Below are 17,519 nucleotides of genomic sequence, written 5' to 3' on the forward strand. Positions count from 1 at the left end.
GTGAAACTTTGCCTCTGCTGACAGGTCCCACCTTCATCTGATGATTAAAAGAAAAGTATTGCTGTCACTCACGAGGCACGGCGGCGGCGAACCGGGAGCTGTCCTCCATGAGGCGCTGGCGCAGCTCGTGGCGCCCGATGTTGGGCGGGCCGATGAGCACGATGGGCCGCTTGCTGGACGCGCGCGGGTAGTACAGCGCTACCTCCTCGTATGTCAGGATCTCGTCTTGCTCGTAATCTGGTAACAGTTAGAGATAATTCAAGTTTTAGGACTTTGTTAACCCACTTATCATTTCACTAGCGGATGTGACTTCGTCTGGCCTTAGACCTCCGTAATCTGGCCCTCGCGCAAAATCCGTTCTAAGCGAACGTCTACTAACTACTAGCACTCTGCCTAATTTCATCTTCGAGATTTCGTGTTGAGTGACCTTTTTCATTTACTTTTTTAAAACTGCTTATTGTATATGCTAAATAGACAGTGTGTGCATTTGGTACAGAGATACATTATAGTCTGGAGTAGCAAGTTATTTGTTTTCCCGACGTTCCCACAGCAACAGCAAAAATAAATACTGCCGTTTAGGGATGTCCGAAAGAAGCGAAGCACACAAGCTAGAAGGCCACGTACAATGAGGTGGGGAAGCAGACTACGCGTGAGCATCAGCGGCCATTCTTTATACCTGTATACATCGTGTAACGGTGCTAAGCATGACGCTTTCGTGTTTTATCTGACGCTCAGCGCGGATAAAGTGTCCGCGCAACAAACGTCTATATGCGAGCAGCCCGTTTAGAAGCTTCGCTGCAAAAATCAGTTCATTTCCCTTCGCCCGCCAGCGACAACTCCATCTCTCACCGTCAGGCGCAGACGCCGCATATATCGGGTAGCCGGCCTCGCTGGTGGGCTTGCGCGGCTTGCGGCGACGCACGCGGCCCGCGCACAGCAGCGTGGCGCCCTTGCGCGCGCGCCGCTCGCCCTCGCCCGCCTCGCCCGCTAGCGACAGCTTCATGGACTCGCGCCTGCAAATATATTTCAATTAATTAAAAACTTAATGTATACGAACTTTTGTGTGAGTGTAGACTGACAGTACACGCCGTTAACGGCTATATGTAACAGCTATAGCCATGAACGTCTGTTCACGGCATTCAAGTTCAGGTTTCGCGTCAATGCTCTGTCGGTGTCGGTATTTTGTCCCGCTTCAAAGGGCTTGCGTATAGTACGGGGCGCGAACGATATTTTTACAATTGTAAAGTGTAGTGTTGTGAGTGTAGAGTGGGTAGGTATTACAATAGAAAATTGACACAGCTTAACTGTTTTAACGTGCGATAGTAAGTCACAAAATCTAAAGGAAAATTGTAATGAAACTCACTGATGTTGGAACGCCTGGCTGGGTATGAGCCCGGCGAGGGTCTGGTCCTCCTCTCCTTCCCGAAAGGCTTGCCACCAGTTGGGGTCCTCTCGACTGATCACGTGTAACACGTCGCCTTTTTGGAAACTAATACCTGAAACAAATAAGCAACAAATTAATTATTATTATTCAAGATTAGTTAACATTCGATTGATGAATCATACATATATTGATATGTATGATTCATCAATCGGTTCACACCTACACAAAAATGTGTTTATCTGCATTGCATTGCAAGTCACAGAAATTTTGCAAAGTACCTACTTCTATACAAATGATCGTCGAATACATGAGCTAAATATTGCGTATCTCTAAATACTCGTAAGGTGCTCTAATTTATTATTCAGGGCTAACGTAGGCTTCATAACTTTTAGTAACTTTAGTAGACATACACGATTTGTTACTAATTCTTAAGTCACGTGATTTCGATTCACTATTTATTTAATGCTAAAAGATTGTTAAATCTTATTGTTTAAAAAGAAAGGTAATTTACGTAAATTAAGAATAATGTTGGATCAAGGACTCTCCCCTAAGGTACTCCAAAGGTAAAAGTGATTGACTGGTGAAATTGACGATATGAACAGATTTAAAGCGAACTGAAAGATAACTTTCGCCAAGGCAAGCCCTCTTATGCCGATAATTTGTCAAGTAACTTGGAAACTGACATGGTGTCAAAAGCTGAGGAAAGATCAAAGAATATGCCATCAGTTGTAAGCTTATTGTATATATTTTTAGTCAGTGATAAGTAAATGACAAAAACATTTTCCGTTATAGGAAAGAAGACCACGGAAGATCAGCGCGGTGTCCCCACGGACACTGCAATATGCTGAGTGGAGACCCTTTTAGGATCACATCATGCAAGTTGCAATGTATTTAATTTATTGTTTTTTTTTTCTCTCTTTTCATTGTATGATATGTATTCTGAATAAACTTTTCTTTCTTTCTTTCTTTCTTATAGCAGGAAAGGGCAACCTCTCCGCTGGTGTTGATCAATATCTATAACTTCGAGCAAGCTTATGCAAAAGTGAACGGTCACTTCTGGCAGTTGATGTTCTCATAGTACAAGAACACTCACCGAGCTCCCGGCACGGTATGTACACGTCGTCCTCGGGGTCGTAGTCGAAGTGCGCGCGCACATGCAGCACGCGATGCGCGGGCGGCGCGCGGGGCCGGCCGCGCGGCGCCAGCACCACGCTGAGCGTGCCCGCCAGCCCGCCCAGCACCTGGCACACCTCGTGCACGGACTTGCCGCGCATGCTCACGCCGTTCACCTCCAAAAGCTGCAACAACATTGTTGACGTTATAACGTCTTATAACTCGATGAACGCCGGCTACACGCACGAAAAGTGACCCATTCCGTGTAAGCCAATAATAAACGAGCGGTAGAGGCAAGATCAAGGTCTATACGTTCGGCTTGCGACGCTACAAGTAACTTGTTAATTCATCTAAATATTGTAATAGTTGGGAGAATGTAGTTAGAGAAAATGCGTTCAGCTACATTATTTGGCTTAGTTGTATATTAGAAAGGGTGTCCAGGGCTGCTCTGTATTATCTAGTTTTACAGGACGTCCTTAGCCCTACATCCCATCGGTCACAGACCGGGACTTCACTCAAGGTTACTCTCTCCACTCGAGGGTTTATTACTAACATTCTTTACTAGTTTCTTTTTGAATAATTGTGTTTTGCCTTACACATTCTCTTCAGCTGTCAATCCGTCTCCGACAGTATTATACAAAATATTGATAAATTCATAAAATATATGCAGTTTTTAATGTTCCCTAAATTATCATTATTATATTACTCACAACCAAAATTGGTTAGACTAAAATATTTTTAGCTTCGTATTAATACTCGTAGTTATGTACCTCGTCGCCTTCGTGTAGAAGGCCTGACTTCTCCGCCACGCCGCCTCTGACTATCCTTCCGATGATGACCGCTTCTCCTTCGTTTCTTACTGTAGCACCTGCGAATGACAGAGCACCATTGAAAGTTATGGTCTGTAAGAGCGTGTGAACTGTGAACTTCGTAATTTTATAAAACTTTAAAGTTTGTCAACATGCTCCTATCATCTATGATACCATGAGCTGACCAGAAAATGTGGTAGACAACTATAGAGTCTGGACTGTAATGACTTTGGGAGGTTGCTTAATTTCAAAAAATAACCCTAAATCATCCTAGTGTGAAGCGCACCTATTTTTTTAATTTCTTGGGGATAATATGAGGTATCATGTTCCTAGTCACAAGTGAGCGTCAGGTGGCTGTTTTAATTACAATAAAATCTCAATTAACAGGACCTCATTTAAATGCGTTTATCCGGAATGAAAATCAAGTCACCATTTACATGGATAAACGATGCTGTGTTGAAACCGAAAGGAGTGTGGATTTTCATTACATTTTCAGGAAAAGATTTTAGATTATCGGCCCTAAGATGAAAATTACTAATGTAATGATATTTTTAGAACTCGATAGCGTGAGTCCTAGATTTTGTCACTATCTCTCTTTGTCTAACATCATTGCTATAGATAGAGACAGATAGAGATGATTTTAAAGTCAATTAATATAAATATCGTTAAAGAATATTCCTACTGGTTACTTTTGCAGTTAATTTTTTAAAAATGTTGAGAGACTTACCGAGTGGTTCATTAGTTTTTTCTATTTTAATAATTTTAATATTTTCGCTCGGGTCGTCGGGCGAGTGTGTCGGGTATTTGTCGTCTTTGTAGTTGTTGAGGCCAGTCTGGAAAATAAATAGTTATAATTGATTTTTATCAATATTTTAGCTATGGGCCTCAGGCTTAATAAGCCTTAGGGTCGTTCAGCGGGATACGGAGCAAGCTTGTTTGGTGAATCTTTTCGTGGTAGTATCACAAATTAAGAGATCCACAGAAGAAAAAATTGTTGTTGACTTCTATATATCAAGAAAGACGCCTAGCCTTGTAGTGGGCCTTTAAATTAGCCTGATAATGATAACGATGAATCACGTAATAAATCCGATTATAATCAATTATATCAATCGCTGATAAAAATCAGTAACCTTTTATCAAATGTTGATTATTCTATATAGATAAGAACATTAATAATCTTAAAAAAAACCTAAAGAGTTTGTTCTAAGTATAACAGTTCCAAGCGTAGCTCGTTCTATCTATTGTAGAGTGCTACAATAGATAGAACATAGCGATGTTGTTTCACCTCTATCTTTCTCTTTTTAGAGTTATTAACTTAGACAGAGAGAGATAGAGGTGAACTCGAAACTCGCACTTGCGCGTTATGGAAACCATCGTTATAGAATAGCCCTCTGAATTTATTCTGAGCTTTCTATAGGCCGTATATACTCGTAGTAATTCTGTCGACTTGCTTCTATCATGTAAGTACCGTAGGTCATATGCGACCCTAGTACATCTATCTGCAAGCTGTAACAGATGGTGGGTCTCACCTTAGTTCTCTTCCCTCTCGTGAAGCAGACGGGGTCGAGCAGCGCGGCCGCCTGGTCGTGCGCCTGGATGAGGCTCTCCAGCTCCAGCCCGCCCAGTACTGATAGCAGCTCCGCCGCCAGCGCCGACGTCTCACCTCCTGCCGCCGTATGCGACCCTAGTACATCTATGCACTGGAAGTAAAAAAAAATTAAGAAATTAAATGAAATCTGTTTATTATTTTAAATTAGACATTCCTTTTAGTTGTTTATTCAGGTTTATTATCTCTGAAATCGCTGGATTTTGATGGAACTTTCATTTTGAGAGACTTACAGTTGATTGTACTTTTGATTATATTAACACGCTTTACTGATACTGCATGTCGTCCTGCCGCAGTAGCAGGTAAAGGCATCGTCAGTTGCTATGATCGCTCTATACATAACATTTGGGTATGTCAGATTGTTCGTCTTAGATTGAATGAAGTCAGGAATAAGCGGATAAATTTGCGACTAGTGTTTTATTGGATTCTCTTGATAGGATACGCAATGTTGCCTTTTATGTCCACACACTGTGTGGAGATAAAAGGCAACAACACACCAACAAAACGAGGAGCGGTGGGCAGGGACAACCCACCACCTCCCATGGCCCTTTCTACCTCTCGGTAATTTGGGCCGAATCGAGGGAGGGCGAACCCGGTATTTGCTCTTTGCGTGTTCGACGCCTTCTTGACTCCCTACAAGTTATTTTCTCTTTTCGTTCCTTGTCCCTTGATACTCACTCTCCCCCTTCTGGGGCTGGACGACACACGACGTTGAGATCCGCTTGCCCGCCGCGGTCCGTGCATCACCTTCGACCGGTGGTCAACGGTCCAGAGCGCTCCGCCTCGCGTGACACCGATGCGCGTACTCCCGTAGCTTGCCGAAGTTGACCGCCGAGCTAACGGAGGAGCGGTGGGCAGGACGAATGGTATGAAATGTGGCGTGCGGCACGTGGGTAGATACTTACATCCTTGAGCCGGTCGGTGGCGCGGTGCGCGACGGGCGGCGCTAGGCCGGGGCGGCGGTGCGCGCTGGCGGTGAGCACGGCGGCGCGCGTGGCGAGCGCGGTGCGCAGCGCGGGACACAGCAGCGCGCCCGCCGCGCCGCCAACGCGCGCCGCCAGCGCACCCTCGCCGCCCGCCGCCAGCGCCTTCTGCACGCGCGACAGCGCCGCCACCACCTCCTGGTAGTCTGGAACACGACAAGTTAGCCCTTGGCTACAATCTCACGTCATGATAGTGTTGATCAGTGCCTGATTAAGGTACCTAGATGCCCTAAGCAATATTCCCCTGTGGCCCACCTATCGTAGAACGTTGTATCAATTTAAACGCGCGGATGAAAGGGTTGCCCCCCCTAGACGGGAAGCTCTAAGCAATTCCATAAATAGCAATTGAATTATAAGCTGCTGATGATGCAATCTAAGATGGAAGCGGGCTAACTTGTTAGGAGTAGGATTAAAATCCACACCACTTTCGGTTTCCACACGAAATCATACCAAAACGCTAAATCGATAGGTGGTACGAGTTCGTCTTTGTCAGTAGGGTGGTAACTAGCCACGGCTGAAGCTTCTCACCAGCTAAACCTGGACGAATTAAGAATACCTCAATCGGCCCATCCAGGGCTCGAGTCGACGGAGGTCCTGATCTACGTCTTGTTAACCCACCGCATATACCACTGCACCACGGAGACCAGAATTGATTACATTAGAGCAAACGTATGGCGTATGGAGATAATTTATAGGATGTCCGCTAAGAACGGACTTTGCGAGATGGCCCGATTGAGTAGGACTAAAGGCGGACGAAGTCGCATAAGGCATAAGGTATAAAGCATTTGCTAGTTCTAGATACTGTGCTCTGTACAGAGTATATATTGAGGAAGACGAGACTTTAATAGTAGTCAAAATTAAATGAAGGGGAGTCTCGGAATATCAGTCCGTGTTCACAAAGCAAAGCTGCTTGGCAACAGACAAAGGTATAACCAAGTATTTCTGGCGATGAGTTCTGTGACATAACCCAATTACCAAGCCCAACCCCGAGGCAAGCGGAGCAGCGAGTTAGTTCCGTCTCACGGGACAGGAACTCGATCGGATAATAATAGCTCGTGTGCTTCTACAATGTATCACAGGCCACAGAGTTCGACTGAAGGCCAATAACCACTATCAATCGATTAAACAATTCGTCGGGAATGCCCTTCCAGCTTCCGTTTTCCCAATCTAAAAATAACTCTAACGTTAAGAATGGATATTGGTATGTCAAAGTTGTAAATTTATCATAAGGTATCCCGACAAACAACGTACATCTATAAACTCTTTGGCGTCTATAAGTACTTATTATAAAGAGGTAAAGTTTATGAGGTCATAGGGCTAATCTCTGGATCAACTAAACCGACTTGGTATTTTTTTTACTAATAGAAAACCACGTATGTTATTTGAGAGTCTTATAGGCTATATTTTAACCATGTATACGCACTGGGGCGAGAAGTACGCGGGTGAAACCGCGTGGCATTCGCTATATTTTCTAAATAAACCAACAGCCAACTTCATAAAATAGAAAATATTAAAATTACAACTTCACAGCATTTCAGAGCCGTTTTCTGCAGACGGTGATGATTATGATTAGACCCAGCGGAGGATCAGTTCGTGGTATGATGATCATGATGATAGCGACGATGGTGGTGATGATAATAACTCACCAATAAGCGCGTAGAGATGAGAAGCTTCATCGCTAACGTCCTCTTCGTAAGCGTCGTTGACGAAGGCGGTGCTGGAAGGCTCATTAGCCAGCACTTGCAGCTTGGAGGAGTTCCGGAGGGAGTTCCTGAGGAACTCATTCTGGGCAGCGATGCGTTCCTCCGCTTCCTTGCGTTGACGGAGTTGTTCCTGGAGAAGAGAGAGAAGAGCTGAATAAATTATAAATGTTAAATGTAACTAAGTTGTCTGCAAATAAGAATAAACTTATTATAGTTACGGTATAATCTCTACTGGCTCCGACAGGGATTCTATAGGAGCTGTATAGGAGGAGACTTAAAACGCACAACGCGTGGTGTAAAATTCAGATTAGTTCAATGATAATACTTTTAAAATACTACATTGACGGCATTAACTTTGCAAAATTATAACACACATATACAATGTATTGTGTGAAAATGTTTTGATTAAATTTTTATAATACAGTGTAGGCTTTTTTGTGGAAGTTCATTATGAATATGTATATAACGGAGACAAATATTATAGTGTTCCGTGGATTCATTGTGCAGGTGCCGTGTGCATCTGAGTAAAAATTCGACGATCCCGTTACCACAGATTGATGATAATATATTCATAATGACGGTTATTTGTTTAGAAAAGACCAGACCCGTCAAAGAATCCTCGTATACGATTCGTCCTAAAACCTATGGTATATATATTGAGGATATGTAGGTACCCTACCTACATATCCTCAATTCCTCAGGAGACGTTGAATCAATTCTGTTGGAAAAAAAAGAAAACGTTGTGGATTTTAATTAAAACTAATTTTTCAGTGACCGGTTTTCACCAAACTCTTAAACTAACGGAATTCATTTATTTATTTTATTTAATACTCTTTATTTATACACCACAATAAATAAAAGAAAACAAGCAAAACAAAAACATAAGAAAAAGTAGAATACAAAAGGCGGCCTTATCGCTTAGTAGCGATAAGGCCGCCGCGGGATGATAATGATAAAGTCACAATATTGTACATGAATTTTCATTTGGTGTCGGTAAAAGATCAATATTACACAGACAGGACTCGAACATGGACCTCAAGATACGAAGCCATAAGAACCACAAGATCAAAGCGTCAATGCACAGTCGATCAGTCCTGAGTAACATTGCGCAAATTGAGAATGGTTTCTGTTCGTTTTGACGCGCCGTTTAATTTCCAACGCCCCGGGGATGAATTGCTTTGTGAGTTATACTGGCTATTAGTTACTCGGCACATCGTGTACGGGGACCATTTGAATGCCTATTTCTCGTCCAAAATGATTTTAATTAGCGGACGAATGACGATGGACGAATGAGGCGGACGCCCATGACGTTGTCTACGTTCAATTCTGTATTGTTTTTCAGTCAGTTTTTTATATTCTTTAAAAGTTAGCTCTTGATTACTGAGGTGAGATTCACCTGATGGAAAATGATGATGCAATCTAAGATGGAAGCGGGCTAACTTGTTCGGAAGAGAATGAAAATCCACACCCCTTTCGGTTTCTACACGACATCGTACCAGAACGTTAAATCACTTGGCGTTACGTCTTTGTCGGTGTGGTAACTAGCCACGGCCAAAGCCCCCCACCAGCCAGACCTGGACCAATTAAGAAAACCTCAATCGTCCCAGCTGGGGATCGAATCCAGGACCTCCGTCTTATAAATCCACCGCGCACACCACTGCGCCACGGAGGCCGTCAAAAGTTAAGTGAATAGAAAAAGATCAATTTGGGGCAGTAAAAAAAGGCACAACCAAACCATAAAAAAAAAGTCAGTATGTCTGTCTACCTGTTCACGCTAATCTTCGCAATAACAACTCAATAGATTTTCATGAAATAAAATGTAGTCTGGGCTTTTCATCATTAAGAGCGGGTGAAAAAAAATTATGCGAACAAAAATATACGTGGATACGTGGGCGTTTGCTAATCTTTTTATTAATAAATACAGATAATGTAACGCCTGGGTATTGATTATTTTAATAAATATTCGATTAGCGCGTCATATGCTATCAAAGAACATCCGACCTTGCGGTGTTCACGGGTACGTGCCAACTGAAGTGGCACGTTATGATGTCATAGCGCTGTGTACAAGTTAGGGAGGTGCCTCACTAGTGCGTTGCTTTGCGGCGACGTACGACGTCACACTGCAAAAAGGACGATGCAGCACCTATTCAGTCTCACTAACGGATCGAGACAAGTAAAACACTATCCATCGTCAGTGCGTAATGGTAGGCGTCCACTGATCTGTATCTGACCCATCGCACTAAACGATTTAATTTTACAATAGATAAAATCCGTTCGATGCGATCAATAGGATTTTTTTTACATCCACAGTCAGCGGCGATCGGATTTGATGACGAAACTACCAGCCACGATACCACTTTCATTCGGGTTTTCGTGGTGTGCAAGATATACAATTAAATTAAATTCAGTAATTGAATTAAATTTTACCTACTAATATTATAAAGAGGTAAAGTTTGTGGTATGTAGGAGGTAACATCTTCAATATTGAAAATTATTTTATAACTAGAAGGCCACATTACTTGTGAGTGTCCTAAGTCATATTTTATCCCCGTATTCTTATGGGAACGATATTTTATAACGCGACGTCGCTTAGTTTAAAATATATCGACGCAACGCAACGCACTAATGGGGCTTAGCTCTTATAGTACTCATACTGCACGTAGCCAAGTGTTTAAATACACGACTTATTATAATTTTATGTACTAAGCTGCCTGTTTAGCCAGACTTTCTTCGTTTTATGAAAGCTGAAAGTTAGTTGGCTTTGGGAGGTTGCAAAGATCCAGACTCTGAACCGTCTAAGTATTATTAGAGTATTTTTTTTATATATAACTCTGCATAACATGACAAATTATATCCCTATACGTAAGATACTTGGCTTCATGGCAGCCCTTCGCTAGACACACTTTTCTTTCACATAAGTTTTATATTAAATGGTGTTTTTCGAACGATTTCCGCGAATATAAATATTTTTGTTTCTTGGTTTAAATTAGTATCTAGTCCTTTGAGCATTTTACATGTGAATATTTATATTTCTGGGTCGTTAGCAAGAAATGTGAAAATATTTCAGACTTTTCAAAATTTATCCCATCGGAAATGTAGAAAATTTCAGGTGAACCCCAATCTGCATACCTTAGCAACCAATCGTTGTTTCCGGCCGGTAAAATGTGGCTCAAAGCGTCGCTAACGAGACTGTGATGGAATCTGCCCTCGGGCAGAGGGCGGAGGCGCGAGGGAGGGAGGGGAGAGGGTAGGTGGAAATTAAAATTCAAGCAGCTGGGATATTACGGCTGTATGGAAAATGAGTCGTCTTTCTCGCGCTTTGGGTGGATACATCTTAGCATATAGCAAGCGACTACACCTGAGTTGTGATTTAGGGCTTACTATTTTTTCGTAGGTACATAAACATGCTTATCTATATCATCAGAAGCCCGTCAACCCGCAATGGATCAGCATATTCTTCACAAGTTAGCCTTTGACTACAATCTCACCTGATGGTAAGTGATGATGATTACAGTCTAAGATGGAAACGGGCTAACTTGTTAGGAGGAGGATGAAAATCCACACCCCTTTTGGTTTCTACACGGCATCGTACCGGAACGCTAAATTTCTTGGCGGTACGTCTTTGCCGGTAGGCTGGTAACTAGCCACGGCCGAGGAATTAAGAAAATCTCAATTTTTGCCCAGCCGGGGATCGAACCCAGGACCTCCGTTTTGTAAATCCACCGCGCATACCGCTGCGCCACGGAGGCCGTCGAAATGTAGGTGTCTCTCCATTCCCTCTTCTACAGGGAGCGAGGAGGAATCTTTACAGAGCCATCAAAAACGGCTGATAATGTTGATAATAGTGCACAAAAAGTAGAAAATATTTAGTAGTAAAATGAAAGGTTTCTTAATCGGCCGTGACTAGTTACTACCCTACCGACTAAGACGTACCGCCAAGCGATTTAGCGTTCCGGTACGATGTCGTGTAGAAACTGAAAGGGGTGTGGATTTTCATCCTCCTCCTAACAAGTTAGCACACTTACATCATAGAATGCATCATCACTTACCATCAGGTGAAATTGTTGTCAAGGGTATAAAGTATACAAAAAAAAAATAGACAAGGCAAATAAGTATAGCTAAAAGAGTATGAGGGAAATGTTTGCGGATCTCTAATAGAAAAGCAACATTTGCTGGGAGATGTAAGATTAAAGAAAATCAAACGAAAATTTAGCTAAATCAAAGATCTGTCGGCATCGGTCTTTGACAAATTGAAGATGGAGAATTTCACGGATATTACAAGTCTATATCTACTAAGAGTAGGATTCGACTGTCTGTTTATTGGATTTAATAAAATTAAGTTAAAGTTTAATTATTTTTATATTATTATGTAGTTTAATAGCTTTAGGTAGGTAATATAAATAGGAATGTAATTTTAAAATTAGTTAAAATATTCTGACAATCACCGACAAATAACAGTTATGTTAAAGTTTGAGGAAGCCGATTGCAATTTTCGAATGAAAAGAACCTTTTCTGAGGGGTTGTCGGACATAGAAGGCGTCGATTCTTCGTTATATTTCACAACATAAAACAAAATGATTCAATTATTACAAATTCATCGTATATAATAATGAACTTCCACAAAGTAACGTCTGTTTCTATTCAATAAAAAAAATTGAATTGAATGCGAATGAGGTTGCATGTCAACTTAACATAATTCGCCGAGAATTCCTCTGACATTATTCACTAGCAAACCTAAAGTTAGCGGCTAATTTTTAATATTCCTGGCTGATACGGATTTCCGTTGGCTGTCGTATCCAAGGACTAGGAAGAAAATGTAAAGCAAACCGCTAAGCTAATTTAATTTTAACGTGACGTCTTATAATTCGATGAAGCCAGATGCAAACTCGAAAAAAGATGACGTCATGCGTCGTTCTCTCGCTCTAGGGTTGCCAACTTTTTTTACAAGAAATAAAGTATATTCTGGTCTATGAAGATTATTATACAGTATTATAGAAAAACGAATAGTATTTTATTTATTTATTGTTTTAAATACACTAATTGAAATTTCGTGTGTCTCAAATGTCAAATGACACCACAGGATGAATGGTGTTAGTTACACCACAGTCACAGCATTACTTCAACTTTCGAAGGCCAATATTTGCTATATCTACATAGTTACCAAAAATATGGCAAATATTCTATGCTTTTTAATGACTGTGTTCTCATGTTGTGACTCTCGGTAGAGTTATTCGCAGGTATATTTTACTAAAACAGATAATCCTAAAATCGGACGAAGTCATGCTAGTAAGCTAGTGCAAAAAACTAGGCATTCGATTTAAAAAAGCGAATGGAAAATAAAAGCCATTTACTTATTCTGTTATTGTGAACCAATTAGGTTTCTTGTTTAAAAAGTAACAGTCAAGGGAAAAAGGAAATTCTCTCTCCGGTTTTTCTTTACCCCGGTAGGTATGCTTTCTCATAATTTTCACAAAGAGTGCACACATTTTCATGCGGACTACGTTTTTCTCCGCCGTAACCTGTTCTTTGTCCCGGACATGGCGTGTTTGGCTAAATTAAATTTGCCTAACAAAAGCGAGGCGCTTTTTGGGACAAGCAAAGTAATTAGGTATACCTACGTTTGCTATTTCTGGAATGCAACTTGCCTAAATTAGTTTACATAAACTGTGACGTCATAGCGTAAATGCACTTTGCAACGATCTTATGACGGAAGAAAGTGCAGTGGAAAATTTAGTTAAAAGATTTTATTTTAGTTGCAAAATTCGTGTGTATAAAGTTTTTGATCTGTAGACGGAAGGTTTCAAACTCCTGCTTTTGGTTGCATTTTCAGGGATGCCAAATATTTAATACATATTTGTTATGAAATATCTTATCTTGGGATCAATATATAGGCTAGAGCTAGAGCTAGAGCAACTGTTGAGTTTCTTGCCGGTTTCTTCTCACCAGAACCTGTCTTCCGAACCGGTGGTGGAATCTTTACAAATAGTCAACTGACGTATCAAAAGTGCTTGTAAACTAAGCCTACTTAAAATAAATTAATTTTGATTTTTTTTTTAAATTTTTTCATGTATTTACTAGCGGACGCCGCAACTTCGTCTGCCCTTAGACCTCCTTAGTCCCGCCCTGTCGCAAAATCTGTTTTTAGCGGACGTCTACTAACTATAAATTACCTCCCTGTCCAATTTCATATTTGTACATCAAACCGTTTTCGATATTCCGTGATGAGTGACTGGGTGAGATGTTCGTTCTTTGTAGTTTTATATTATTATGTTTTCATGTTTCAGATTTACGGCGCCCCTAAACTTCAGTGTCGCAAATGACACCACAGGATGAATGGTGTTAGTTACGCCACAGTCACAGCATTACTTCAAACCCTGGTTCCGTAGGTAGGTAAGCCGTTCATTAGCTCTCCGCTGATGACTTGTTAGCGACTCGTTCAGACGGGACAAAAAGGTTTCCATTCATCAGTAAGTCGCCGCGCGCTTTCGGCTTTCATTTTCTCTGAATCTACCTGATACTCAGGGCGGCCTAAATTCGACGTTTATGGACTACTAGCTAACCCCGCGTGGTTACCGTTCTTGTTGGAATATGGGGATAATATATAGCCTATAACTTTCCTCGATAAATGGGCTATCTAACACTGAAAGAATTTTTCAAATCGGACCAGTAGTTCCTGAGATTAGAGCGTTCAATCAAACCAACTCTTCAGCTTTATAACATTAGTATAAATTCGCTGATGCGTTCACACTTGCGTTCAACGTTGCGTCATGTGTGCGTTGTGCCCTATACGCAGTACAAATAATTAGTACATTGTTTTTATTTATAAATAAAATAAAATAAATAAAAACAATGTATTTATTGATTTAATTATTTTTGTTAATTTAATTATTATGTCAACGTTAAGTACATAAGTAAGAGTTTAGAATCCTTTGAGAGAATCCAAATAAGCGGATATTGATAAAAAACGTACGTTTTTTACATAAACTTAGAAGTTTAATTTTTGATTTTTTTTTAAGTTCATGGGATTGTAGACCTGAGTAAACGGTTTAAATTTCAACTTGATTCAACGAATTCCTTTCGCTATGTAGATTGTGCTTTGGTAGACAATAGACATAGACATTTTCAGTGGCGTGCGTAAGGTTTTTAACAAGGGTATGCACCATAAGTAAAAAAAAAAAATTCTTGTTCAACTATATGTATTCTGTGGTCCAACATAAGTGTGTATTGAGTCCTTAGGGTAGGCAGTGCATTTTCGCATCTGTTAAATACGCCACTAGACCAACAGGCAAAAATTTAGCATCGAGCACGCAGTACATAATTATTATTCTTTCAACTTAAATCCATTTTACTCATTCCAGTAAGCAGACAATTGAAGAGCAGCATTAAGTGAAACTGTGTGTACATAACGACGTGTCCACTAGCCCTGCGCCCTGTGCCCCTACGCCCTGCGCCTTGCGCCCTACGCCCTGCGCCCTACGCCCTACTAACAATGACGTAAAGAGAAAAACGGTCAAGTGCGTGTCGGCTCGCCGGCGGAGCAAGTGTTGCATCGAACCTACAGCCACTACAATGATGGATTATGAATGCTGTGTAAGAGAAATATTCACAGAAAATCGATTTAAAACCCATGACAATCCTTCTTCATCATTATCAACCCATATTCGGCTCACTGCTGAGCTCGAGTCTCCTCTCAGAATCCTCTCGATGTTTCTCCTTTCCTCACGATGTTTTTCTTCACCGTTTGAGACACGTGATATTTAATTTCTTAAAATGCACACAACTGAAAAGTTGGAGGTGCATGCCCCGGACCGGATTCGAACCCACACCCTCCGGAACTGGATGCAGAGGTCATATCTACTGGGCTATCACGTCTCTTCTTACTATCTATCTAGTCTATCAATCCTTCTTACTAATATTATAAACGCGAAAGTTTGTATGGATGTTTGGATGATTGTTACTCTTTAACGCCGCAACTACTGAACCGATTTGGCTGAACTGATTATGTAGGCTAGTTTTTAACTCGAAGAAATCTATGGTTTTTGCGAGTTATGCTAGATAGTCGTGGTAATGATGGAATGAATATTTGTTACTCCTTTAAGTCGCGATTACTGAGCTGCATTAAATGAAATTCGGAATTACGATAGATCATAGCCTGGATTAGCACATATAATAAGTTATAATAAGTTATACTAAGTTAAGTTACAATTAAGTTACTAACTAGTTAAGTTACTATTATATGATAGTAATCGTTCCTAAATCAATAATTTCCCTCAAACCCCACCAACCCGGATTGGGGCAGCAAGATAGAGTTAAACTCCATATTCTCCTATGAGGAGAGAAGCTTAGCCATGTTGTAGGCCATTCAATTAGACTGATAATAATGACCCTATTACGTAGAAATCGCAAACCATCTTTATAGTCTCAATAACTTTGCAACAAACTAATTATTCACACAAATTAAACCAATTACATAAATTATTTCACACACGTTGTCTTGAAAAAGTATACGAGGAAGAGAACAATAGCTACACATTACCCAAGTGTTATTAAATTATATAACCATGCAGTCATGTAACATATTAGCACACGAATGTGGTATTATATTCACTTAATGTATTCATTTACTAACTAGTTATATGGGCCTTATTAGAAGGCTCAAAGTCACTCCGCGGGTGATGGAGCGAGCTATGCTTCGAGTTTCTCTGCGTGATCGAATCGCAGATGAACCAAAGTCACTGACATACTTGTAGCTCAGGCGACATAGTTCGAAGAGCCGATGGACGTTGGGGTCCCCGCACCAGAAAGCGCAGTGTTGGTCGACCCACCACTAGGTGGACCGAGGATATCACACGGGTTTCATGGAGCCGCTGGATGCTGGCGGCTCGAGACTGTTGTGCTTGGAGGTGCATGCAAGATGCCTATATCCAACAGTGGACGTCTATCGGCTGATTCACTTGGTCCATATTTATACAGGTAATATATTCACTTACTCTATATTTATTCAGTGGCTGTTTACGACTGTATAAAAGCGAACTAAAGTACACCGATGTAATAAAAGTGTTATTGCATTGAAGGTAATTTAATGAATTGGAATTCACTTTGGGACTTGTAGGTACATATGTTATCTGTGCTTTGGGTTATGATATGTTATGTGAGCTAGGTTAGTGATGGTTTTACGTAATAGCTACTAACACAAGTTTACTATTGGTAATTTTTACATAGGTTTTAGATATTTATCTATGCAAGGCCAGGCCTTACCCGTCATAGGACGATTTAAATCTTAGACCTGTCGAAGCTATCCAGTTAATGTAGCTATTTGGATGCCTAGGCCGTTCAGTTGTCAAATGGCTAGACCGATAGCTGTTTATAGTCTGGCAAGTATTTTGATAACACTCCCATGATATGCGGCGACGTGCATCAGTCGTGGGTTTTACATTCATCGCTACACGCTCCCAGCCCCGGGCGCAATATCGGGAGTGTTACGAACGAAGTTGCCAAACTATAAACTAGAATCACTCAAGATTTAACAACATGGCGAAAATCAGACGTTTGATTAGATTGATCAAGATTTAGTTATAAAAATAAAGTATAGCTACGTCATTGAATGGATAAACCCATTCTCCCAACTCAACCCGACCTCAGGCCCAAAATATTTAAACGATACTAATCTGGAAATTGGCCATAAATTAGTACATAATAAGGAGTCTGATGAGGCCAATTTTTGGAACAATCTACGTTGTGATTTTGTCAAAATCTCTAGGAAAATTGTCAGTTACAAAAAAATACCTTTTCGATAACATTGACATCCACAGATGCCGTGGTAACTATATAGTCCACTCAACCAAGACAGTTACGGATTACGGAATATCTATGTTTAATAATACACCTGAAAATCTTAAATAGGACGATGAAGTTTCATAA

The 17,519-nt window shown here is 40.9% G+C and overlaps 1 protein-coding gene across 8 annotated transcripts in view; it reads right to left on the reverse strand.

Moving 5' to 3' along the window:
• LOC112055890 (protein PALS1) overlaps window positions 1-17,519 on the reverse strand; it is a 185,514-nt gene that overhangs the window by 6,996 nt on the left and 160,999 nt on the right. For all 8 annotated transcript variants that reach the window (XM_052886067.1, XM_052886066.1, XM_052886073.1 and 5 more), the window contains 9 exons: window positions 7,542-7,728; window positions 5,818-6,041; window positions 4,836-5,006; window positions 4,034-4,139; window positions 3,268-3,365; window positions 2,478-2,682; window positions 1,364-1,496; window positions 850-1,013; window positions 73-237 (listed from right to left, as the gene is read on the reverse strand). In XM_052886067.1, coding sequence (XP_052742027.1) covers window positions 73-237; window positions 850-1,013; window positions 1,364-1,496; window positions 2,478-2,682; window positions 3,268-3,365; window positions 4,034-4,139; window positions 4,836-5,006; window positions 5,818-6,041; window positions 7,542-7,728 — 1,453 coding nt within the window. The remainder of the gene's footprint in view (window positions 1-72; window positions 238-849; window positions 1,014-1,363; window positions 1,497-2,477; window positions 2,683-3,267; window positions 3,366-4,033; window positions 4,140-4,835; window positions 5,007-5,817; window positions 6,042-7,541; window positions 7,729-17,519) is intronic.

The sequence above is a fragment of the Bicyclus anynana genome, chromosome 16 (assembly GCF_947172395.1).
Source record: "Bicyclus anynana chromosome 16, ilBicAnyn1.1, whole genome shotgun sequence".
In the NCBI taxonomy this organism is placed as follows: domain Eukaryota; kingdom Metazoa; phylum Arthropoda; class Insecta; order Lepidoptera; family Nymphalidae; genus Bicyclus; species Bicyclus anynana.